This window comes from Pseudophryne corroboree, chromosome 1, assembly GCF_028390025.1.
Source record: "Pseudophryne corroboree isolate aPseCor3 chromosome 1, aPseCor3.hap2, whole genome shotgun sequence".
Classification (NCBI taxonomy): Eukaryota; Metazoa; Chordata; class Amphibia; order Anura; family Myobatrachidae; genus Pseudophryne; species Pseudophryne corroboree.
The window spans coordinates 241,313,227-241,340,076 of NC_086444.1; the positions used below are offsets into that span (position 1 = coordinate 241,313,227).

At 48.2% G+C, this 26,850-nt stretch overlaps 1 protein-coding gene across 7 annotated transcripts in view; it reads left to right on the forward strand.

The window, feature by feature from the left end:
• The window catches only part of COMMD10 (COMM domain containing 10), a 788,131-nt gene that overhangs the window by 67,720 nt on the left and 693,561 nt on the right, over window positions 1–26,850 (forward strand). For all 7 annotated transcript variants that reach the window (XM_063964166.1, XM_063964165.1, XM_063964169.1 and 4 more), the window contains exon 3: window positions 22,132–22,242. In XM_063964166.1, the coding sequence (XP_063820236.1) occupies window positions 22,132–22,242 (111 nt within the window). The remainder of the gene's footprint in view (window positions 1–22,131; window positions 22,243–26,850) is intronic.

Sequence of the window (26,850 nt, forward strand, 5' to 3'; positions counted from 1 at the left end):
GTGTGTCTGCTGTGTGTCGGTACGTGTGTGTCGACATGTATGAGGACGATGTTGGCGTGGAGGCAGAGCAATTGCCGATAATGGTGATGTCACCCCCCAGGGAGTCGACACCGGAATGGATGGCTTTGTTTATGGAATTACGTGATAATGTCAGCACATTACAAAAATCAGTTCACGACATGAGACGGCCGGCAAACCAGTTAGTACCTGCCCAGGCGTCTCAGACACCGTCAGGGGCTGTAAAGCGCCCTTTACCTCAGTCGGTCGACACAGACCCAGACACAGACACTGAATCTAGTGTCGACGGTGATGAAACAAACGTATTTTCAAGTAGGGCCACACGTTATATGATCACGGCAATGAAGGAGGCTTTGCATATCTCTGATACTACAAGTACCACAAAAAGGGGTATTATGTGGGGGGTGAAAAAACTACCTGTAGTTTTTCCTGAATCAGAGGAATTAAATGATGTATGTGATGAAGCGTGGGTTAACCCAGATAGAAAAATGCTAATTTCAAAAAAGTTATTAGCATTATACCCTTTTCCGCCAGAGGTTAGGGCGCGCTGGGAAACACCCCCTAGGGTGGATAAGGCGCTCACACGCTTATCAAAACAAGTGGCGTTACCGTCTCCTGATACGGCCGCCCTCAAGGATCCAGCTGATAGGAGGCTGGAAACTACCCTGAAAAGTATATACACTCATACTGGTGTTATACTGCGACCAGCCATCGCCTCAGCCTGGATGTGCAGTGCTGGGGTCGTCTGGTTGGATTCCCTGACTGAAAATATTGATACCCTGGATAGGGACAGTATTTTATTGACTATAGAGCAATTAAAGGATGCCTTCCTTTATATGCGAGATGCGCAGAGAGATATTTGCACTCTGGCATCGAGAGTAAATGCGATGTCCATATCTGCCAGAAGGAGTTTATGGACGCGACAGTGGTCAGGTGATGCGGATTCCAAACGACATATGGAAGTATTGCCGTATAAAGGGGAGGAATTATTTGGCGTCGGTCTATCGGATCTGGTGGCTACGGCAACTGCCGGAAAATCCACTTTTTTTACCTCAGACCCCCTCCCAACAGAAAAAGACACCGTCTTTTCAGCCGCAGTCCTTTCGTTCCTATAAGAACAAGCGGACAAAAGGACAGTCATATCTGCCTCGGGGCAGAGGAAGGGGTAAGAGAGGGCAGCAAGCAGCCCCTGCCCAGGAACAGAAGCCCTCCCAGGGTTCTGCAAAGCCCTCAGCATGACGCTGGGGCCTTACAAGCGGACTCAGGAACGGTGGGGGGTCGACTCAAGAATTTCAGCGCACAGTGGGCTTGCTCACAGGTGGACCCCTGGATTCTACAGGTAGTATCTCAGGGTTACAGGTTGGAATTCGAGAAGTCTCCCCCTCGCCGGTTCCTAAAGTCTGCTTTGCCAACGTCTCCCTCGGACAGGGCGACGGTATTGGAAGCCATTCACAAGCTGTTTGCTCAGCAGGTGATAGTCAAGGTACCCCTCCTACAACAGGGAAAGGGGTATTACTCCACGCTATTTGTGGTACCGAAGCCGGACGGCTCGGTAAGACCTATTCTAAATCTCAAATCTTTGAACCTGTACATACAAAAATTCAAGTTCAAGATGGAGTCACTCAGAGCAGTGATAGCGAATCTGGAAGAAGGGGACTTTATGGTGTCCCTGGACATAAAGGACGCTTACCTGCATGTCCCAATTTGCCCTTCACATCAAGGGTACCTCAGGTTCGTGGTGCAAAACTGTCATTATCAGTTTCAGACGCTGCCGTTTGGATTGTCCACGGCACCTCGGGTCTTTACCAAGGTAATGGCCGAAATGATGATCCTTCTACGAAGAAGAGGCGTATTAATTATCCCTTACTTGGACGATCTCCTGATAAGGGCAAGATCCAGAGAACAGCTGGAAGACGGAGTAGCACTAACCCAACTAGTGCTGCAACAACACGGGTGGATTCTGAATTTTCCAAAATCTCAGTTGACCCCGACGACACGTCTGCTGTTCCTGGGAATGATTCTGGACACGGTTCAGAAAAAGGTGTTTCTTCCGGAGGAGAAAGCCAGGGAGTTATCCGAACTTGTCAGGAACCTCCTAAAACCAGGGACAGTGTCTGTGCATCAATGCACAAGAGTCCTGGGAAAGATGGTGGCTTCTTACGAAGCGATTCCATTCGGCAGATTCCACGCACGAACTTTTCAGTGGGATCTGCTGGACAAATGGTCCGGATCGCATCTGCAGATGCATCAGCGGATAACCTTATCGCCACGGACAAGGGTGTCTCTTCTGTGGTGGTTGCAGAGTGCTCATCTGTTAAAGGGCCGCAGATTCGGCATACAGGACTGGGTCCTGGTGACCACGGATGCCAGTCTGAGAGGCTGGGGAGCGGTCACACAAGGAAGAAACTTCCAGGGAGTATGGTCAAGCCTGGAGATGTCTCTTCACATAAATATACTGGAGCTAAGAGCGATTTACAATGCTCTAAGTCTGGCAAAACCCCTGCTTCAGGGTCAGCCGGTGTTGATCCAGTCGGACAACATCACGGCAGTCGCCCACGTAAACAGACAGGGCGGCACAAGAAGCAGGACAGCAATGGCAGAAGCTGCAAGGATTCTTCGCTGGGCGGAAGATCATGTGATAGCACTGTCAGCAGTGTTCATTCCGGGAGTGGACAACTGGGAAGCAGACTTCCTCAGCAGACACGATCTACACCCGGGAGAGTGGGGACTTCATCCAGAAGTCTTCCACATGATTGTGAACCGTTGGGAAAAACCAATGGTGGATATGATGGCGTCCCGCCTCAACAAAAAACTGGACAGGTATTGCGCCAGGTCAAGAGATCCTCAGGCAATAGCTGTGGACGCTCTGGTAACACCCTGGGTGTTCCAGTCAGTGTATGTGTTCCCTCCTCTGCCTCTCATACCAAAAGTACTGAGAATTATACGGCAAAAGGGAGTAAGAACGATACTAGTGGCTCCGGATTGGCCAAGAAGAACTTGGTACCCGGAACTTCAAGAGATGCTCACGGAGGATCCGTGGCCTCTACCTCTAAGACGGGACCTGCTTCAGCAGGGACCGTGTCTATTCCAAGACTTCCCGCGGCTGCGTTTGACGGCATGGCGGTTGAACGCCGAATTCTAAAGGAAAAAGGCATTCCGGAAGAGGTCATTCCTACACTGGTAAAGGCCAGGAAGGAGGTGACTGCACAACATTATCACCGCATTTGGAGGAAATATGTTGCGTGGTGTGAGGCCAGGAAGGCCCCCACGGAGGAATTTCAACTGGGTCGATTCCTACATTTCCTGCAAACAGGATTGTCTATGGGCCTCAAATTGGGGTCCATTAAGGTTCAAATTTCGGCCCTGTCGATTTTCTTCCAGAAAGAATTGGCTTCAGTTCCTGAAGTCCAGACTTTTGTAAAAGGAGTACTACATATACAGCCCCCGGTTGTGCCCCCAGTGGCACCGTGGGATCTTAATGTAGTCTTGGATTTTCTCAAATCCCATTGGTTTGAGCCGCTCAAATCGGTGGAGATGAAGTATCTTACATGGAAAGTAACCATGCTACTGGCCCTGGCTTCAGCCAGGAGAGTATCAGAATTGGCGGCTTTATCATATAAGAGCCCATATCTGATTTTCCATACGGACAGGGCAGAACTGCGGACGCGTCCTCATTTTCTGCCTAAGGTGGTGTCAGCGTTTCACCTGAACCAGCCTATTGTGGTGCCTGCGGCTACTAACGAGTTGGAGGATTCCAAGTTGTTGGACGTGGTCCGGGCATTGAAAATATATATTTCAAGAACGGCTGGAGTCAGAAAGTCTGACTCACTGCTTATATTGTATGCACCCAACAAGATGGGTGCTCCTGCTTCTAAGCAGACGATTGCTCGTTGGATTTGTAGCACAATTCAACTTGCACATTCTGTGGCAGGCTTGCCACAACCTAAATCTGTCAAGGCCCATTCCACAAGGAAAGTGGGCTCATCCTGGGCGGCTGCCCGGGGAGTCTCGGCATTACAGCTCTGCCGAGCTGCTACTTGGTCAGGGGCAAACACGTTTGCAAAATTCTACAAATTTGATACCCTGGCTGAGGAGGACCTTGAGTTCTCTCATTCGGTGCTGCAGAGTCATCCGCACTCTCCCGCCCGTTTGGGAGCTTTGGTATAATCCCCATGGTCCTGACGGAGTCCCCAGCATCCACTTAGGACGTTAGAGAAAATAAGAATTTACTTACCGATAATTCTATTTCTCGTAGTCCGTAGTGGATGCTGGGCGCCCATCCCAAGTGCGGATTGTCTGCAATACTTGTACATAGTTATTGTTACAAAAAAAATCGGGTTGTTATTTGTTGTGAGCCGTCTGTTCAGAGGCTCCTACGTTTGTCATACTGTTAACTGGGTTCAGATCACAAGTTATACGGTGTGATTGGTGTGGCTGGTATGAGTCTTACCCGGGGTTCAATATCCTTCCTTATTGTGTACGCTCGTCCGGGCACAGTACCTAACTGAGGCTTGGAGGAGGGTCATAGGGGGAGGAGCCAGTACACACCATGTGATCCTAAAAGCTTACTTTTTGTGCCCTGTCTCCTGCGGAGCCGCTATTCCCCATGGTCCTGACGGAGTCCCCAGCATCCACTACGGACTACGAGAAATAGAATTATCGGTAAGTAAATTCTTATTTTCCTGCCTGCAGAAGTGCTGACAGGGAGAGCTGTCCCTCCAGATCAACTCCAGCTGCCTTGTACGGTACCAGGGGGTTGTAGAATGGAGGGTAGGCTGTATATCTATACTGTGTAACCTATTAAGGTGCACAGTAAGAGCTGGATAAGGGTTTCCCTATATCCTGAAACACTGTGTGTGGGTTGGCTCCAATCTCTGTGTCTCTCTTGGCATTCTTAGGGGGGAAACTCTGTCTGCCCCTTCCCTATGTGTGTGTGGAGTGTTTGTTGTCTCCATAAAACTATGTCCATGGATTCTGTGTCATATGCTGCAGAGGATTATTCCTCTCAGGATGATCCCATTCCATGTAATCAGGATTGCACTGTTTTAGCGCAGGTCCCTGCAAGAGAGCCTGAGTGGTTAGCCTCTATCAAAAGTACGATTTCTCAGATTTCTACTAGGGTTGCACAAAATGAAACTGCAACTCAGGTCTTACAGAACTCTATGGCAGTTTGGTCCGGTTCTGTTCCCTCAGGGCCCCCTAGCGTACACTATCATAAACGTGCTCTTGCCCAGATTATGCAGGATGACACGGATACCGATTCTAACACAGCAGATGGTGATGGGGATGTACTGCGGGGGGCGGAATCTCTTGCAAAAGGGGTGCAGTTAATGATTCACTTCCTTCTGAAGAAACGGCCAGTGCTAGAGGCCGAGAAACGCGTTAAGGCACTTATTAAGGATTTCATCTTGCTGCTTATTCACCTAGCATCTTTCCAGTCGGGTGCATTACTCACTACCGCAATTTACGGACAGAATCATCAAGCGGTTAAAGGATCTGTACACAGAGTGCATTGAGCCGCTGCATACCCGGCTCAGTACAGCCTTCAATACCGAAAGCCTTCTCTTCACCGGATACCATCTAACAAGAGAAGTCGGCTCCCATCTGATCAGTACGTATGAGCAGTCCAGTGTTAACGGTCATGACCTAATCATTGAGACGCTGGTTGCTCGGACAAACCGAGCCGTCTCCATTTCATACAACGGGACTTGTACATGTTAAAAGAAATTAGAGACTTATATTCAATATAACAGCAATGCTTCTATAAGAAGTACCTATCATCAGTCTCCCATTTATAACAACTTACAGTCCGTGGACGCACGGCCGCAACACTGGTTCTCAAAAGTGATAATTTATAACAATTCTATCAATTCAGGTGTTATATTGCAGCTGCAATGTCTTGTTTATTTTATTAAATAAATGTATTTACCTTTTTATATCCATTATGAGCTATGTGGCATTTGAAACATTGTTTTAATAAATTTAACTATTAGACTCTCATAGCGCTCCCTCCTTTGCTTCCATTAGAGATGTGTTGAATATTTCAGATACAACACCTGAGCAGGTTGAGGAGGCTTTCTTCACTGACAATAAGAAAACCTCGCTAACCTTCCCTGCGTCTAAGGAATTAAACGCTATATTTGAGAAATCCTGGGAAAACCCGGAGAAAAAATTTCAGATCCCTAGAAAGGTTCTGGTTGCTTTTCCCTTTCCTAAGGAGGATAGGAAAAAATGGGAAAACCCACCCATTGTTGACGCGTCTGTCTCCAGACTGTCCAAAAAGGTGGTTTTACCCGTTCCAGGATCTACCGCGTTAAAAGAACCGGCTGATCGTAAGATTGACACTACGCTCAAATCCATATACACGGCTTCGGGGGCGATATTACGTCCTACTATTTCCTGTTTTGGGATTTCTAAGGCTATAGTAAAGTGGTCAGGCACGTTACTTGAAGATTCAAATACATTGGATAAAAGTGATGTGGAATTATTTTTACTTAACATTCAGGATTCTGCAGGATATATGGTGGAATCCATGGAAGACCTGGGTTCGATGGCTGCAGGGATATCTTCCATGTCTGTCTCAGCTCGCAGGGGACTTTGGCTGCGCCAGTGGTCTGCCGATGCAAAATCCAGGAGAGGTGTGGAGAACCTACCATACACAGGTCAGACTCTCCTTGGGGAAGCGTTGGATGCGTGGATTTCCACGGCAACCGCGGGTAAGTCACCTTTTCTTCCCTCAGCTGTGCCTGCTACGAAGAAACCCTTTTCTGCAGCTACGTCACAGTCCTTTTAGGCTGTCAAATCAAGAAGTCCAAGCCGTCTAACACCTTCTTTAGAGGAGGTCGGGCAAAATCCAAGAAACCTGCTGCTGCAGGTTCCCAGGAACAGAAGCCCGCTTCAGGTATGTCAAAGTCCGCAGCATGACGGTGGACCGCACGGCCTGGAGGTAGGGCCGGTGGGAGAAAGGCTCGGACGATTCAGCTACGTCTGGGTGTCGTCCGGCCTGGACCCCTGGGTACAGGATATTGTGTCCCAGGGGTACAGGCTGGAGTGTCAAGAAACCCCACCTCACCGATTCTTCAAATCAGGCTTGTCAGTTTTGCTGGCAGACAGGGCTGTCCTACAGGAAGCCATTCAAAAATTGGAAAAGTCACAGGTCATTGTACCAGTTCCACCTCATCTGCAAAACAAAGGTTACTATTCGAACCTTTTTGTGGTACCAAAACCGGATGGTTCGGTCAGGCCCATTTTGAACTGAAAATCACTAAACCCCTTTCTGAGGGAGTTCAAGTTTAAAATGGAGTCCCTGAGGGCGGTGATATCAGGTCTGGAGGAGAGGGGAATTCCTGGTATCCCTACATATCAAGGATGCGTACCTCCACATTCCGATTTGGACGCCGCATCAGGCTTTTCTGTGATTCGCACTGTTAGTCATTTTCAGTTCCAGGCACTGCCATTCGGCCTCTCCACGGCACCGAGGTGTCACCAAGGTGATGGCAGAGATGATGGTTTTCCTCCGCAGATATAATCCCATATCTGGACGATCTGCTAATCAAGGCATCGTCCAAGGAGAATCTGTTGCAGTCCATTATTCTCACGACTCGTTTGCTCAGGGAACACGTTTGGATCCTGAATCTTGCAAAGTCACATTTGGAGCCGGCCAGGAGGTTGTCTTTTCTGGGAAATATCCTTGACACGGAAGTGCAGAGGGAGTTTCTTCCGGAGGAGAACGCGTTGGTGATACAAACAATGGTCCGTGATGTCCTGAAGCCGGCTCGGGTTTCGGTCCATCAGTGCATTCGCCTTCTGGGGAAGATGGTAGCCTCATACGAGGCTCTGCAGTACGGGAGGTTTCATGCTCGGCCCTTCTAACTGGATCTCCTAGACAAGTGGTCGGGATCTCATCTACACATGCACCAGAGAATACGTCTGTCGCCGAAAGCCAGGATTTCACTCCTCTGGTGGCTGCAACTACCTCACTGTCTGGAGGGCCGCAGGTTCGGGATTCAGGACTGGGTCCTTCTGACCACGGATGCAAGTATCTGGGGCTGGGGCGCAGTCTCTCAGGGAGAAACCTTCCAAGGAAGGTGGTCAAGGCTGGAATCCGGCCTGCCAATAAACATTCTGGAACTAAGAGCCATCTACAACGGTCTTCTCCAAGCGGCCCATCTTCTGCAAGATCGGGCCATTCAGGTGCAGTCGGACAATGTAACGACGGTGGCTTACATAAACCGACAGGGCGGAATGAAGAGCAGAGCTGCAATGTCAGAGGTAACAAGAATCATCCTCTGGGCGGAAAAACACGCGTTGGCGCTGTCGGCAATCTTCATTCCGGGAGTAGACAATTGGGAAGTGGACTTCCTCAGCAGACACGATCTCCATCCAGGGGAGTGGGGACTCCATCCGGAGGTGTTCACGGACGTAACAGATCTTTGGGGTGTACCTCAAATAGACATGATGGCCTCTCGTCTCAACAAGAAGCTTCGGCAATATTGTTCCAGGTCGAGGGACGCAAGCCGTGGCGGTGAACGCCCTAGTGACTCCGTGGGTGTTCTTGTCGGTGTACGTGTTTCCTCCACTTCCACTCATTCCAAGAGTTCTAAAACTCATAAGGAGAACAAAAGTTCAGGCAATCCTCATTGCTCCGGACTGGCCAAGAAGGGCTTGGTACGCGGATCTTCTGGAGCTACTGCTAGAAGAGCCGAGGCCTCTTCCTCTTCGGGATGACCTGCTGCAGCCAGGGGCCGTTTGCTTATCAAGACTTACCGCGGCTACGTTTGACGGCATAGAGGTTGAACGCCAGATATTAGCTCAGAAGGGCATGCCGAACAAGGTTATTCTTATCCTGATACAGGCTAGGAAAGGAGTAACATCTAAACATTACCATCGTATTTGGAAAAAATATGTATCTTTGTGTGAGTCCAAGAAATTTCTTACAGTGGAGTTTCAACTGGGACGGTTTCTCCTCTTACTGCAAGCAGTTGTAGATATGGGCCTCAGGTTGGGATCCGTAAAGGTCCAGATTTCGTCCCTATCCATTTTCTTCCAGAAACAATTAGCTTCCCTCCCTGAGGTTCAGACTTTTCTGAAAGGGGTTCTGCACATCCAGTCTCCCTTTATGCCGCCTACGGCGCCCTGGGATCTTAATGTGGTGTTACAGTTCCTCCAATCGGATTGGTTTGAGCCTCTACCAGAGGTTGAGGTCAAGTTTCTCACGTGGAAGGCTGTCACTTTGTTGGCCTTAGCTTCTGCTAGACGTGTGTTGGAGCTAGGGGCTTTGTCTTGTAAGAGCCCCTACTTGATCTTCCATGAAGATTTAGCTGAGCTCTGGACACTTCCGCAGTTCCTTCCGAAGGTTGTGTCGGCATTTCATATCAACCAACCTATTGTGGTGCCAGTTGCTACTGACTCCTCAATTTCATCAAAGTCCTTGGATGTTGTAAGGGCTCTGAAAATCTATGTGAAGAGGACTGTTCGTCACAGAAAATCGGATTCTCTATTTGTCCTGTATGATCCCAAGAAACTTGGGTGTCCTGCTTCTAAGCAGACAATCTCTCGCTGGATCAGATTCACTATCCAGCATGCGTATTCTATGGCCGGATTGCCGTGTCCAACATCTGTTAAGGCCCACTCTACTCGTAAGGTGGGTTCTTCCTGGGCGGCTGCCCGGGGTGTCTCGGCTTTACAGCTTTGCCGAGCAGCTACTTGGTCTGGGTCGAACACGTTTGCAAAGTTCTACAAGTTCGATACTTTGACCTCTGAGGACCTGGAGTTTGGTCAATCAGTTCTGCAGGAGCCTCCGCGCTCTTCCTCCCGTTCTGGGAGCTTTGGTACATCCCCATGGTACTAATGTGGACCCCAGCATCCTCTAGGACATAAGAGAAAATAGGATTTCAATTACCTACCGGTAAATCCTTTTCTCGTAGTCCGTAGAGGATGCTGGGCGCCCGTCCAGCGCTTCGTGATCCTGCAGTGGTTACTTAGTTCAGTACTGCTTAGTTCTTGGTTAAGTACTGTTTTGTTACTTGGTAAGTAATATTGTTCAGCCGTTGTTGATGTTTCAAGCTAGTTAGCTTGGTTTGCCTTGTGTGTGAGCTGGTGTGAATCTCTCCACTATCTGTGTAAAATCCTTCTCTCGAAGTTGTCCGTCTTCTTGGGCACAGTTTCTAGACTGAGTCTGATAGGAGGGGCATAGAGGGAGGAGCCAGCCCACACTCTCAAACTCTTAAAGTGCCGGTTGCTCCTAGTGGACCCGTCTATACCCCCATGGTACTAATGTGGACCCCAGCATCCTCTACGGACTACGAGAAAAGGATTTACCGGTAGGTAATTAAAATCCTATTTTTTTGAGCAAGTGGAAAAGGGATATAACACACATCCCATACGTGTACACTTAGGGGGAAATTCAGTTGTTTGAAAAGTCAGTTGGGTGTCTGTATTTTCCTTTTTTACAGACAGGAAAAAAACAGACACCCAACTAACTTTTTTCAAACAATTGAATACCCCCCTTAGTTTCTGTTATCATTAGTAGTGCACCCTTGTACCTGTCCTGTAGTACAGTAGGTGCAAAAGATATGCCAGAACAGGGCAAGCCTGTTTAGCCAGCACATCCAGCAACACACCCTCAGTGGTTCTCAAACTGTGTGCCGTGGCACCCTGGGGTGCCTCGGGACACATGCCAGGGTGCCCTGGGTTGGTGGTCCAGGACCAATTCAAATTATTTATAGTCAATGTAATAGGCAAAACCAGTGCTGGTGGCTGCCAGTCATAAAATATATGGACAAACCGAAGCAAATCTTGTCCCTCACCACACAACTGACCCTAAGGATGACATACAGTATAAACAAAATGTACTTATTTAATATTGCTTTGTAAATTTCTCAATAATAATCTTGGTCTAGGAGTGCCGTGAAAATAATTCTAATACGCTAGGCTAGGGTGCCGTGATTCAAAAAAAGTTTGGGAACCACTGACTTACATGAAAACAACTTGCTAAAACTCGGTAATACCTCTTCAGTCGTAAATGCAGGTGCTATAACTATTTATGAACCTGGTGTTAGAGGAAACAAGAAAAGGGATCTAGGTTTCTAAAAGCTGTCAAATGGCTGATTTTTCTTTTTTTTCTTTTATTTAATAGTGTAAATATTTAAGACTGATAAACATGTGTTTGTCAGCAAATGAGCGCCTCTGCTTCATTTTAGGGTGCACTACATTGCCTGTAGTGTTACTTCTAAGTGATTTAAGACAGTTTAAAAAAAAAAAAGAGATAGAGACCAGAGTGTGCTAGAAGCACCAGAACAGGGAGCGACACCCCGTGCACGGAAGAGTAACTGCACGGGTTGTTAAGACCCATACACACTGGCCGATCCCTTGAACGGCCGATATATCGCGGGTCCGTCGGCCAGTGTGTACAGCCGATATGTCTGTGAACTCCGTCGTTCACAGACGTATCACGTCGGCTGGCGGTGATCGACAGCTGAACTGGGCGGGCGTGTGTACACGCCCGCCCAATTCATGACGTCAGTCCCCGACGGATCAGGCAGTGTGTATGCACAGCACACTGCCCAATCCGTCCATAGATATATCTGCAGATCAATTGATCTGCAGATATATCTTTCTAGTGTGTACCCACCTTTACAGGTGCAGGGTGCTAGAATGAACAATAATACTGCTATCACATTGCAAACTCGTGTCTGACCCGGGATTTTAAACTCACGTCAGACCCTTTCACGCTGCACTTTTTGACCTGAGTTATTCCTGGTTGGCCCCTTTAATACTGAACCCGGCTCAGCCATGTAAACACTATGGATGTCATTTAAAATGGACCTTTTCTGGCTCACAAAGATGAGGTGTCAAAAAGAAACAAAAAGAGACACTGGAGCATCCAATCTGCGCCTTTTTTTGAGTCCCGGGTCGAATAACCCGGACAAGATCCTTTCATACTGCACATCGACCCAGGTCCTACCTATGTTTAACCCTGCTTTAATCCCGGTTTGAAATGTCGGGTTGCTCCACCCGGGTAATTTCACTTTGGCACTTTCACATAGCACCTCGACCCAGGTCGACCTGGCAATAACTCGGGTTATTTTGCCGATGTGAAAGGTGTTTTAATAGGGTGATGTTCTGCAGTGCTACTGTACTTGTTTTGGTGTGGTTCTGGCATCAGTGCAATATTCTGCTGTATTCTGTATGTTGGGATCAGTGCAATAACCTGCAGTAATTCTTATACTGGTAATACTAGTATAATACTGGTAATATTACTACTTACAGCTCTAAAAGCAGTGTCATGCAGTCCTACAGTACTTGTGGTTATGCTGGTATTATTTGCAGTGCTTTGCAGTACTTGTGATATCCTGATATTAATGTTCCATAGTACTGTACTTTTGATATGCTGTATGAGGTATTACAGTATATGTATAATGCGTTACTTGTAGAATGTGTTATATTTATGGTTTGTTATATCCTGCTTTCCGAAACTCTGGCAACTTACAAATAAACAGTAATGAGATTACAGGCAACAGAGCACCATTCAGAGGTGAACGAAGGGAAACCATTAGGCGCACATGGCTTATGGTTTCCCTCTATGCATATGCCTAGTTTGTACTGCGCATTTGCTGAGATGGTTACTGCACAGAGGCGCAGAACAAAGCTTCCTGGCAATTTGTATGGGCATTTCTGGGTGGTAACTGGGGATGGTGGCTTCCAGAAGCAGGTGTGGCTACCAGAAGCCTGTTGGTGTCCCTGACACTGGCAGCCATATGCACTTAAACATATTGTGTGAGAGGCACAGTGTGTATCAGTGTGTGAGTGAGAGGCACAGTGTGTATGTCAGCGTGTGGGTGAGAGGCACAGTGTATATGTCAGCGTGTGGGTGAGAGGCACAGAGTGTGTGTCAGCGTGTGGGTGAGAGGCACAGAGTGTGTGTCAGCGTTTGGGTGAGAGGCACAGAGTGTCTGTCAGCGTGTGGGTGAGAGGCACAGAATGTGTGTCAGCATGTGGGTGAGAGGTACAGAGTGTGTGTCAGCGTGTGTGTGAGAGGCACAGAGTGTGTGTCAGCATGTGGGTGAGAGGTACAGAGTGTGTGTCAGCGTGTGTGTGAGAGGCACAGAGTGTGTGTCAGCATGTGGGTGAGAGGCACAGAGTGTGTGTCCTCGTGTGTGTCGGTGTGTGAGAGGCACAGAGTGCATGACAGCATGTTGGTGAGTGGCACAGAGTATGTGTCTGCATGTGAGTGAGGGGCACAGAGCGTGTGTCTGCATGTGAGTGAGAGGCACAGAGTCTGTCAGTGTGTGAGGAGAGGCACAGTGTGTATTTCAGCACGTGAGTGAGAGGCGCAGAGTATGTGTCAGCTTGTGTGTCAGTGTGTGAGAGTGCACCGCCGCTAACTTTTGCCGACAGTGTGGTATCGCTAGTGGACTCCTTCAAGTTTCTAGGGACCACAATCTCCCGGGACCTTAAATGGGGGTCCAACGCTGACGCCACTGTCGGGAAAGCACAGCAGAGGTTGTTCTTCCTCAGGCAACTAAGGAAGTTCAACATCCCACAGAAGCTTCTGCGCCTCTTCTTCTCCGCGATTGTGGAGTCGGTACTGTGCTCCTCGATACTGGTATGGTACAGCTCCGCCAGCGTGAGGGACAGATGCAGGATCCAAAAGGTGGTCAGAACCACAGAGAAGATCATCGGGGCCGACCTTCCCTCAGTCCAGAACCTGTACATGTCCAGAGCTAAAAAGCGGGCAACGAAGACAGTAAAAGACCAGCTACACCCTGGCCACAGCATGTTTAACTTGCTTCCTTCAGTCAGGCGTTACAGGGCCATTCCCGCCAGGTCCACCAGAAGCCTCAAAAGTTTCTTTCCCCAAGCAGTCCACCTGACTGAGACTCAGTGTGTTTTTCCATGAAAATTTACTGTTTCTGTGTTTTTTCTCGGACGTCCTAGTGGATGCTGGGTACTCCGTAAGGACCATGGGGAATAGACGGGCTCCGCAGGAGACTGGGCACTCTAAAGAAAGATTTAGGTCTACCTGGTGTGCACTGGCTCCTCCCCCTATGACCCTCCTCCAAGCCTCAGTTAGATTTCTGTGCCCGGCCGAGCTGGATGCACACTAGGGGCTCTCCTGAGCTCCTAGGAAGAAAGTATATGTTAGGTTTTTTATTTTCAGTGAGACCTGCTGGCAACAGGCTCACTGCATCGAGGGACTAAGGGGAGAAGAAGTGAACCTACCTAAGTGGTGGTAGCTTGGGCTTCTTAGGCTACTGGACACCATTAGCTCCAGAGGGATCGAACACAGGACCCGACCTCGTCGTCCGTTCCCGGAGCCGCGCCGCCGTCCCCCTTACAGAGCCAGAAGCAAGAAGGTCCGGAAAATCGGCGGCTGAAGACTTCTGTCTTCTCCAAGGTAGCGCACAGCACTGCAGCTGTGCGCCATTGCTCCTCATGCACACCACACACTGCGGTCACTGCTGGGTGCAGGGCGCTGGGGGGGGGGGCGCCCTGAGCAGCAATATTAACACCTTGGCTGGCGAACTGGCACCATATATAGCCCCAGGGGCTATATGGGTGCTTATTAACCCCTGCCAGAACTTTTACAATAGCGGGAGAAAGCCCGCCGAAAAAGGGGCGGAGCCATCTCCCTCAGCACACTGGCGCCATTTTTCCTTCACAGTTCCGCTGGAAGGAAGCTCCCTGGCTCTCCCCTGCAGTCCTGCACTACAGAAAAGGGTAAAAAAGAGAGGGGGGGGGCACAAATTAGGCGCAGTATAAATATATTATGCAGCTATAAGGGGAAAACACGTTTTTATAGGTGAAATCCCTGTGATATATAGCGCTCTGGTGTGTGCTGGCATACTCTCCCTCTGTCTCCGCAAAGGGCTTTGTGGGGTCCTGTCCTCTGTAAGAGCATTCCCTGTGTGTCTGGTGTGTGTCGGTACTGAGGTGTCGACATGTATGAGGAGGAAAATGATGTGGAGGCGGAGCAAATGCCTGTGAATGTGATGTCACCCCCTGCGGGGTCGACACCTGTGTGGTTGGACTTATGGAAGGAATTGCGTGAAAGTGTCAACTCCTTACACAAAAGGTTTGACGACATAGGACAGCCGGCTACACAGCTTGTGCCTGTTCCAGCGTCTCAAATGTCATCAGGGGCTTTAAAACGCCCGCTACCTCAGGTGACAGATACAGACGTCGACACGGATACCGACTCCAGTGTCGACGATGATGAGACTAGTGTACCCTCCAATAGGTCCACCCGTTACATGATTGAGGCAATGAAAAATGTATTACACATTTCTGATAATACCCCAGGTACCACAAAAAAGGGTATTATGTTTGGTGAGAAAAAACTACCTGTAGTTTTTCCTACATCTGAGGAATTAAATGAGGTGTGTGAGGAAGCGTGGACTTCCCCCGATAAGAAATTGATAATTTCAAAACGGTTATTGGCAGCGTACCCTTTCCCGCTAGAGGATAGGTCACGTTGGGAAACACCCCCTAGGGTAGATAAGGCGCTGACACGCTTATCAAAGAAGGTGGCACTACCGTCTCCGGATACGGCTACCCTGAAGGAACCTGCTGATAGAAAGCAGGAAGCTACCCTAAAAGCTATTTACACACACACACGGGCATTATATTGCGACCAGCGATTGCATCAGCTTGGCTGTGCAGTGCTGCTGCTGCGTGGTCAGATTCCCTGTCGGATAATATTGATACCATGGATAGGGACAATATTTTGCTGACGATTGAGCATATAAAAGATGCAGTCTTATACATGCGTGATGCACAGAGGGATATTTGCCGGCTGGCATCAAGAATAAGCGCTATGTCCATTGCCGCCAGAAGGGGGTTATGGACTTGGCAATGGTCTGGCGATGCCGACTCTAAGCGGCACATGGAAGTTTTGCCCTATAAAGGGGTGGAACTGTTTAGGGATGGTCTTTCGGACCTCGTGTCCACAGCTACTGCTGGGAAATCGACCTTTTTGCCACAGGCTGCCCCACAGCAAAATAAACACCGTATTATCAGGTACAGTCCTTTCGGCTCCAGAAAAGCAAGAGGGCTAGAGGCTCATCCTTTCTGCCGAGAGGCAAAGGTAGAGAAAAAAAGCTGCAACACACAGCTAGTTCCCAAGAGCAGAAGTCCTCCCCCGCGTCCGGTAAGTCCACAGCATGACGCTGGGGCTGCGCAGGCGGACCCGGGGACGGTGGGGGCCCGGCTCAGGAATTTCAGCGCTCAGTGGGATCTCTCACAAGTGGATCCCTGGGTTTTTCAAGTAATATCTCAGGGGTACAAGCTGGAATTCGAGACGTCTCCCCCCCGCCGTTTCCTAAAATCTGCCTTACCGGCAACTCCCTCTGCCAGGGAGGCGGTGTTGGTGGCTATTCAAAAACTGTATTCACAGCAAGTGATTGTCAAAGTACCCCTCCTTCAGCAAGGAATGGGTTACTATTCCACAATGTTTGTGGTACCGAAACCGGACGGTTCGGTGAGACCCATCTTAAATCTAAAATCCTTGAACACTTATATCAAGAGGTTCAAGTTCAAGATGGAATCGCTCAGGGCGGTTATTGCGAGCCTGGACGAGGGGGATTACATGGTCTCCCTGGACATCAAGGATGCGTACCTCCATGTCCCCATTTACCCTCCTCACCAGGAGTACCTCAGATTTGTGGTACAGGACTGTCACTATCAGTTCCAGACGCTGCCGTTTGGGTTATCCACGGCACCGAGGGTCTTTACCAAGGTAATGGCCGAAATTATGATACTCCTTCGCAAGAAGGGAGTTTTAATTATCCCGTACTTGGACGATCTCCTGATAAAGGCGAGGTCCAAGGAACAGTTGGTAGTGGGGGTAGCACTTTCTCGGGAAGTGCTACAACAGCACGGCTGGATTCTCAATATTCCAAAGTCACAGCTGGTCCCGACGACACGTGTTCTGTTCCTGGGAATGATTCTGGACACAGACCAGAAAAGAGTGTTTCTTCCAGTGGAAAAAGCCGAGGAGTTGTCATCTCTAGTCAGAGACATCCTAAAACCGGGACAGGTGTCGGTACATCAATGCACACGAGTCCTGGGAAAAATGGTAGCTTCGTACGAGGCGATTCCATTCGGAAGGTTCCACGCAAGGACTTTCCAGTGGGACCTGTTGGACAAATGGTCCGGGTCCCATCTCCAGATGCAACAGCGAATAACCCTGTCGGCAAGGACCAGGGTGTCGCTGCTGTGGTGGCTGCAGAGGGCTCATCTACTAGAGGGCCGCAGATTCGGAATACATGACTGGGTCCTGGTGACCACGGATGCCAGCCTTCGGGGCTGGGGTGCAGTCACACAGGGAAGAAATTTCCAAGGACTGTGGTCAAATCAGGAGATTTCGCTTCACATAAATATTCTGGAGCTAAGGGCCATTTACAATGCCCTAAGCCAAGCAAGGCCCCTGCTTCAGAACCGGCTGGTACTGATCCAATCAGACAACATCACGGCGGTCGCCCATGTAAACAGACAGGGCGGCACATGAAGCAGGAGGGCAATGGCAGAAGTCACAAGGATTCTCCGATGGGCAGAGAATCATGTGTTAGCACTGACAGCAGTGTTCATTCCTGGAGTGGACAACTGGGAAGCAGACTTCCTCAGCAGGCACGACCTCCACCCGGGAGAATGGGGACTTCATCCAGAAGTCTTTCAGATGCTGGTAAACTGTTGGGAAAAATCACAGGTGGACATGATGGCGTCCCGCCTCAACAAAAAGCTAAAAAGATATTGCGCCAGGTCAAGGGACCCTCAGGCGATCGCTGTGGACGCTCTAGTGACACCGTGGGTGTACCAGTCGGTTTATGTGTTTCCTCCTCTACCTCTCATACCCAAAGTACTGAGAATAGTAAGAAAGCGAGGAGTGAGAACTATTCTCGTGGCTCCGGATTGGCCAAGAAGAGCTTGGTACCCGGAGCTTCAAGAGATGCTTGCAGAGGACCCTTGGCCTCTGCCGCTCAGACAAGACCTGCTGCAGCAGGGACCCTGTCTGTTCCAAGACTTACCGCGGCTGCGTTTGACGGCATGGCGGTTGAACGCCGGATCCTAAAGGAAAAAGGCATTCCGGAGGAAGTCATCCCTACCCTGATCAAGGCCAGGAAGGATGTCACCGCAAAACATTATCACCGCATTTGGCGAAAATATGTTGCTTGGTGTGAGGCCAAGAAGGCCCCAACGGAGGAATTTCAACTTGGTCGATTCCTGCATTTCCTGCAAGCAGGTGTGACGTTGGGCCTCAAATTGGGGTCCATTAAGGTCCAGATCTCGGCCCTGTCTATTTTCTTCCAAAAAGAACTGGCTTCACTGCCTGAAGTTCAGACTTTTGTCAAGGGAGTTCTGCATATTCAGCCTCCTTTTGTGCCCCCAGTGGCACCTTGGGATCTCAATGTGGTTTTGGAGTTTCTTAAATCACATTGGTTTGAGCCACTTAAGACTGTGGATTTAAAATATCTCACGTGGAAAGTGGTTATGTTGTTGGCTCTGGCTTCGGCCAGACGTGTGTCAGAATTGGCGGCTTTGTCCTGTAAAAGCCCCTATCTGATTTTCCATATGGATAGGGCAGAGTTGAGGACTCGTCCTCAGTTTCTCCCGAAGGTGGTATCAGCTTTTCACTTGAACCAACCTATTGTGATGCCTGCGGCTACTAGGGACTTGGAGGATTCCAAGTTTCTGGACGTTGTCAGGGCCCTGAAAATTTATATTTCCAGGACGGCTGGAGTCAGGAAAGCTGACTCGCTGTTTATTTTATATGCACCCAACAAGCTGGGTGCACCTGCTTCTAAGCAGACTATCGCGCGCTGGATTTGTAGCGCTATTCAGCTGGCGCATTCTGCGGTGGGACTACCGCAGCCTAAATCTGTAAAAGCCCATTCCACAAGGAAGGTGGGCTCATCTTGGGCGGCTGCCCGAGGGGTCTCGGCTTTACAACTTTGCCGAGCTGCTACTTGGTCAGGGGCAAACACGTTTGCAAAATTTTATAAAGTTGATACCCTGGCTGAGGAGGACCTGGAGTTCTCTCATTCGGTGCTGCAGAGTCATCCGCACTCTCCCGCCCGTTTGGGAGCTTTGGTATAATCCCCATGGTCCTTACGGAGTACCCAGCATCCACTAGGACGTCAGAGAAAATAAGATTTTACTCACCGGTAAATCTATTTCTTGTAGTCCGTAGTGGATGCTGGGCGCCCATCCCAAGTGCGGATTGTCTGCAATACTTGTAAATAGTTATTGTTACAAAAATCGGTTTGTTATTGCGAGCCATCTGTTCAGAGGCTCCATTGTTATCATACTGTTAACCGGGGTTCCTATCACGAGTTATATGGTGTGATTGGTGTGGCTGGTATGAGTCTTACCCGGGATTCAAAATCCTTCCTTATTGTGTCAGCTCTTCCGGGCACAGTATCCTAACTGAGGCTTGGAGGAGGGTCATAGGGGGAGGAGCCAGTGCACACCAGGTAGACCTAAATCTTTCTTTAGAGTGCCCAGTCTCCTGCGGAGCCCGTCTATTCCCCATGGTCCTTACGGAGTACCCAGCATCCACTACGGACTACGAGAAATAGATTTACCGGTGAGTAAAATCTTATTTTTTTTTTTTTTTTTCAATTACAATGGTAAACAAATAACCATTACAAGATTGCTGGGAAAAACTTTAGTGTGAAAAGCAAAGTGGGTGAGGGCTTAGATACTGTTCTGAGAAGAAATTGAACATTTTGGGAAAGCAAATGACATGTAATGGGAAGAAAGCAGTATCATTCTGAGTTGATTGCAGCAGGAACTTTGTTAGCAGTTGGGCAAAACCAGGGCCCTCATTCCGAGTTGATCGGTTGCAAGGCGAATTTAGCAGAGTTACACACGCTAAGCCGCCGCCTACTGGGAGTGAATCTTAGCTTCTTAAAATTGCGACCGATGTATTCGCAATATTGCGATCACAAACTACTTAGCAGTTTCAGAGTAGCTCCAGACTTACTCTGCCTGTGCGATCAGTTCAGTGCTTGTCGTTCCTGGTTGACGTCACAAACACACCCAGCGTTCGCCCAGGCACTCCCACCGTTTCCCCGGCCACTCCTGCGTTTTTTCCGGAAACGGTAGCGTTTTCAGCCACACGCCCCTGAAACGCCGTGTTTCCGCCCAGTAACACCCATTTCCTGTCAATCACATTACGATCGCCGGAGCGAAGAAAAAGCCGTGAGTAAAAATACTTTCTTCATAGTAAAGTTACTTGGCGCAGTCGCAGTGCGAACATTGCGCATGCGTACTAGGCGGATTTTCACTGCGATGCGATGAAAAATACCGAGCGAACAACTCGGAATGAGGGCCCATGTGCACTGCAGGGGGGGCAGATATAACATGTGCAGAGAGAGTTTGATTTGGGTGGTTTATTTTGTTTCTGTGCAGGGTAAATACTGGCTGCTTTATTCTTACACTGCAATTTAGATTGCAGATTGAACACACCACACCCAAATCTAACTCTCTCTGCACATGTTATATCTGCCTCCCCTGCAGTGCACATGGTTTTGCCCAACTGCTAACAAAGTTCCTGCTGCGATCAACTCAGAATTACCCCCTATATTGGGTACGGGCATCTGAGGCTGCATCAAACAATGCTGTGTCCTTTGTGGGATGGCCACGTCCCTCCAGTTGACGATCATACCTACCCAGTGGCTGGTCACACCCCTTTAATGGGCCCCTGCCTTTGCATTTCCTTGCTGGGTCCCTTAAAGATATAGGGGGATATGTACTAAGCAGTGAAAAGAGTGGAGGAATGAGCCAATGTAGTAGTTACCCATGACAACCAATTAGCTGCTCTGTATACTTTTATAGTATGCAAGTGATAAATGTTACATCAATGCTGATTGGTTGCCATGCACAGCTTCTCCACTGGCTCCCTTCTCCACTCTTGCACTGCTTAGTACATCTCCCCCATAGTCCGACACTGGCAAGGAATATCAGAACCGATACTAAACTGGGCATACAGAACGGATCATTTAGTTCTTTTCTACTGTCAGATTTAGGGGGACATGTGCTAAGCAGTGATAAAAGTGGAGAAGTGAGCCATTGGAGAAGTTGCTCATGGCAACCAATCGGCTGCTCTGTATATGTTTATAGTATGCAAATTATAAATGTTACGTCAATGCTGATTGGTTGCCATGGACAACTTCTCCACTGGCTCACTTCTCCACTTTTATCACTGCTTAGTACATCTCCCCCATAGTTTTTGTACAATTTGTAGCACACAGTGTTGGAAGTCATACTGTAGTATAAATGAAAATCCATAAAACTCCACTAGGTCTTTAATGGAGATAGTAAACGAACACGAGACATCTATGATTACTGTGTCACTGATCCCTATGAAAAAAAGCACGTCCCTTCATAACCGCTCTATAGACTCCGCTAGATCAAATTAGTTTCTTCTTGTATCTGTCTCAGGATTTAGTGTACTCATTCTTATTACAGGGCCTGGAAAGCACATATCTGACCAGCTATTTCCAACATCTTATGAACATTTACTCCGCCATGTCGCTTTTGTTATAATGAGGGAAAACTCTTAATAACAGTTCTGTTTGTCATGTTTTCCTTCAAAAAGAGACCATTAGCTCCATTTAGATGAGTTCTGTGCTGGTTTTCACAGCTTCGCATCCTAGATGAATTTACATCCAACTCAGTGTATCAGTGCAAAGAACAAGATAACATTCTTGCTGGCAATACTAGATTGATGAATTCAGCACAGTCAGAGTCTCAATTATCCCTCCGGGACCATTTATTTAGCAGATTTGTTATGTGATCTCAGCCTTGGGATTATCACAGGAGACTTTTCTTGACTGGTCTAAAGATACAAATAACTGACATTAGTTTTGAATGGTTTTGAAAATTGCCGAGTCTTTGCGTTTATGTACTTTTTGCAGATACAAATATGAAATGATAGATTAGATCCATGTGAGTCTGTCACAGTTCGAGTAGCACATCTCTGCTTTCTGAACCGAATACTTTACTAAAAGATAATGCAGACATGAGTTAAAAGCTATTGTGCCATATATGTTGTGTTTTTTTATTTTTTTTTCTTGTTTCACTGGAAATACCTTTTCACTTTGTTTTCAGGCAGAACAGAGTTTTAACGAGGACGAAGAGGAAAAACTCCAAGCTGCTTTTTCATTGGATAAGCAAAATCTAAAATTAGTGTTGGAGACCATCTCATTCATTTTGGAACAGGTACTATAAATCTGTTACTTATTGAAAGTGATGTTGGAGCAATATGTGTACCAGTAAATACCCATAAGGGCTTCCCCAAGTGTAGTTGGAAACAGTTACTGTCTGCAGAGTAAATATTTTAAATGTACATGAAAAATTAATTACATGCTAGTTGTAATCTCAAAACAGTTAGATGCATTATTCATGCCTGTAAATAAGTCAGAGGGTAATATTTTGGTGTGCAGTCACACAGAGTGGAAAGTGTGTGAGAAGTGAAGTAATTTTATCATGACCACCCACCCCCTCATCCCACTACCACTACACTCTCAGCCGATATAAAGTCTGAGTATGTGGAGCTTTTTTGGTCTATATTTTTACAAAGGTACTGTACTGTATGTTATACACACGGTGTAGTCTTTGTGAAGTAGGAAGATAGTTTTCTGTTTTTAATAAGAAATAGTTACTTTAAAGAGAGATTGTAATCAGAATTGTGTTTATAAACAACGTAAATTAATAGTGTGAGCATGTATTGTATAAATATATAGTTTGCAAGTATATAGTATATTAACATATAATATATTAGCATATAGTTTACAAGCACATAGTAAACATATTTATTAGAAGTATATGGTTTCTTAGGGATGCGCTTAATATACCGCCTATCGGGATCCCGGCGTTCAGGATATCGACGCTGAAATCCCAACAGCGGGTTAAATGCCGGCGGTCGGAATACCAACCGCAGCCCAGTATTCCCACTCGGTGGGTCCACTCCACCACACGAGTGGGAATATAACCTGTGGCGAGCAAAGCTAAGCTTGCCACCGTTCCTGAAGCGTGGCGAGAGCAGCAAGGCCATGAGGGGACTCGCTGCCTGGTTTCTGGCTGACGGAATGCTGCTGTTGGTATAGTGACAGCCGACATCCCGTCTGCCGGTCTCCCCTATGTATTCCGTTTCAGGTATATGCATTAAAAGTTTGGATATTTTGTGTTATTGGAGCTATAGTTTCTCCTGTAAGGTGATCACATGTAGTGCTTCGGGCTCTACCAATCCATTTCCTGTTCTGATTTTGTTCTGGATAAAAATGCGTTTGTCAGGTATCACTGTGGTCATTGTTGGTTTATTTCCATTGAATCTGACCATTCAGGAAAACTGTCTGATCAATCTCATTTGCTTAAAGATCAGTCTAAATGACTGGATAAGTGGATATTGATGTCTGAACTAATGGCCCTCATACATCAGCGGTAGATCGTCGCAAAACTTATTTAGAAATCTGAGTTTCCTGGTCCCGACCGTTTTTAGCAAATCCAAACTTTTTATGAATGAAGAATTTCCCCAGATTGACGATCAGTCTATTGGTGGTGCCGTTGTATCAGGGAATCGTGAAAACTTTTCCTGGAATAAGGGGGCCTTATGTCTCAATGGTTTGCCACTTTTCCTTATATCAAAACAAGCGCTTATTATTATCACTTTTTCTCTTACGTCCTAGAGGATGCTGGGGACTCCAAAAGGACCATGGGGGTATAGACGGGATCTGCAGGAGCTTGGGCACACTTAAAAGACTTAATCTGGGTGTGAACTGGCTCCTCCCTCTATGCCCCTCCTCCAGACCCCAGTTAGACTTTGTGCCCAGGAGTGACTGGATGCACACTAGGGGAGCTCTCCTGAGTTTCTCTAGAAAAGACTTTATGTTAGGTTTTTTATTTTCAGGGAGCACTGCTGGCTACAGGCTCCCTGCAGCGTGGGAGTGAGGGGAGAGAAGTCAGACCTACTTCTTCTTAGTTTAAGGGCTCTGCTTCTTAGGCTACTGGACACCATTAGCACCAGAGGGTTCGATCACTTGGTGCGCCTAGCTGCTTGTTCCCGGAGCCGCGCCGTCATCCCCTCACAGAAGCCAGAAGAAAGAAGTCGGGTGAGTATGAGAAGATTAGAAGACTTCAGGACGGCAGAAGACTTCAGTAACGGAAGGTACAGCACAGCGGTAACGCTGTGCTCCATTCTCCCACACACATCACCAACGGTATTTACTGGGTGCAGGGCACCGTTTCCAGAAACCCCCGCCGGCATTTTTCATTTTTAAATTTGGCGGGCCGAAGCGCGCCGGGAAGGGGGCGGAGTTTCGTCCCGCGGCTCACAGGCGCCATCTTCTCCTTCAACACGCGGCTGAAGGGAGACGCTGCCGGGACCTCCACATTCCTCAGACAAGTAACGGGGAGATATTCAGAAGGAGCGGGCCGCAGTGTGGTGCTTATTATCATTACAAAGCAGCGCTGGGTACATATATCTTTTCTTGCGATATATGGGCGCTGTGGTGTGAGCTGGCATACTCCCTCTGTGTCCTCTATCTGGGCTTCATTGTGGGCCTGTCACCTAGCTGGGACGTTCTGTGTGTTGTTGTGTGTCGGTACTACGTGTCGGCATGTCTGAGGCTGAATGTTATTCACCAGAGGAGGTTATTGGGGGAGCGGATGCGGGGCTAGATTTGGGACTGTCGACGCAGCCGACACCTGATTTACTCGCATTGCTCAATACTATAAATTCGAATGTTGCTTCTTTATCAAAGAGGTTAGATAAGTCTGAGTCACAGACGCAGGTGTGGAAAAAGTCCATGGAAAAGGCTTTGTCTCAGGTTCAGACCCCATCCGGGTCACAAAAGCGACCATTTACTCAGGTGGTAGATACTGATACCGACACGGACTCTGATTCCGATGTCGATTTCACTGAGACTGCTTTACATCCACGGTTAGTTAAGAGTATTCAGTACATGATTGTGGCTATAAAAGATGTTTTACACATTTCTGATGAACCTGCGGTACAGGAAACAAGGATTTGCTTGTTCAAGGGAAAAAAACCTGAGGTGAAGTTTCCCCCCTCTCATGAAATGAATACTCTTTGTGAAAAGGCTTGGGAGTCGCCGGATAAGAGGTGGCAGATTCCCAAGAGAATTTACATGGCGTATCCTTTCCCCTCTGATGACAGGGAAAAATGGGATGCGTCTCCAAATGTTGACAAAGCTCTATCTCGTTTGTCTAAGAAAGTGGCACTTCCGTCCCCTGACACGGCAGCTCTCAAGGATCCGGCGGATCGCAAGCTGGAGACGTCTTTGAAGTCCATTTTCGCTAATTCGGGTGCATTGCTCAGACCTGCTGTGGCGTCGGTATGGGTGAGTAGTGCTATTGCTAAATGGGCTGAGAATTTAGCTAATGATATGGATACCCCTGATAAAGATAATGTCGGTGGTCATTCCGAGTTGTTCGCTCGGTAATATTCTTCGCATCGCAGCGATTTTCCGCTAATTGCGCATGCGCAATGTTCGCACTGCGCCAAGTAAATTTGCTATGAAGATTGGTATTTTACTCACGGCATTACGAGGTTTTTTCTTCGTTCTGGAGATCGGAGTGTGATTGACAGGAAGTGGGTGTTTCTGGGCGGAAACTGGCCGTTTTATGGGAGTGTGTGAAAAAACGCTACAGTTTCTGGGAAAAACGCGGGAGTGGCTGGAGAAACGGAGGAGTGTCTGGGCGAACGCTGGGTGTGTTTGTGACGTCAAACCAGGAACGACAAGCACTGAACTGATCGCACTGGAAGAGTAAGTCTCGAGCTACTCAGAAACTGCACAGAGAAGTCTTTTCGCAATATTGCGAATCTTTTGTTCGCAATTTTGATAAGCTAAGATTCACTCCCGGTAGGCGGCGGCTTAGCGTGTGCAATGCTGCTAAAAGCAGCTTGCGAGCGAACAACTCGGAATGAGGGCCAATGTCCTTTTGACTCTCGGTTATATCAAGGACGCTGCAGATTACCTGAAGGATGCGGCGAGGGACGTCTGTCTCTTGGGTTCAAGAACCAATGCCATGTCGATATCAGCCAGGAGGGCGTTGTGGATCCATCAATGGAACGCTGATGCTGACTCCAAGAGGGCTATGGAAGCGTTACCCTTCAAAGGTACTGCCTTGTTTGGGGACGGCTTGGCTGACCTGGTCTCGACCGCGACTGCGGGTAAGTCCTCTTTTCTTCCTTATGTTCCCACACATCAGAAAAAGGCACCACATCAGCAAATGCAGTCCTTTCGTCACAATAAATACAGGCGTGGAAAAGGTTTGTCCTTCCTCGCTTCAAAAGGTAGAGGAAGGGGAAGGAAATCTCCTGCAGGCTCAGGCGCCCAGGACCAAAAGTCCTCCCCTGCTGCTACCAAGTCCACCGCATGACGCTGGGGCTTCCCTGGGGGAGTCCGGACCGGTGGGGGGCCGTCTAGGAATATTCAGTCAGGTCTGGATTCAATCAGACCTGGATCCTTGGGTCCTAGAGATTGTGTCTCAGGGATACAAACTGGAGTTACAGGAGATACCCCCTCACCGGTTCTTCATTTCGGCATTACCAGTAGCTCTTCCGGACAGGAAGGTGGTGCTGGCAGCGATTCAAAAATTGTGTCTACAGAGGGTCTTTGTTCCCGTTCCCTCGTCCCAGCGGGGGGAGGGGTTCTACTCGAGCCTCTTTGTTGTGCCGAAACCGGACGGTTCGGTCAGGCCAATTCTGAATCTAAAATCCCTCAATCCATACTTGAAAGTTTTCAAGTTCAAGATGGAATCCCTTCGAACGGTAATTGCCAGCCTGGAAGGGGGGGATTTTATGGC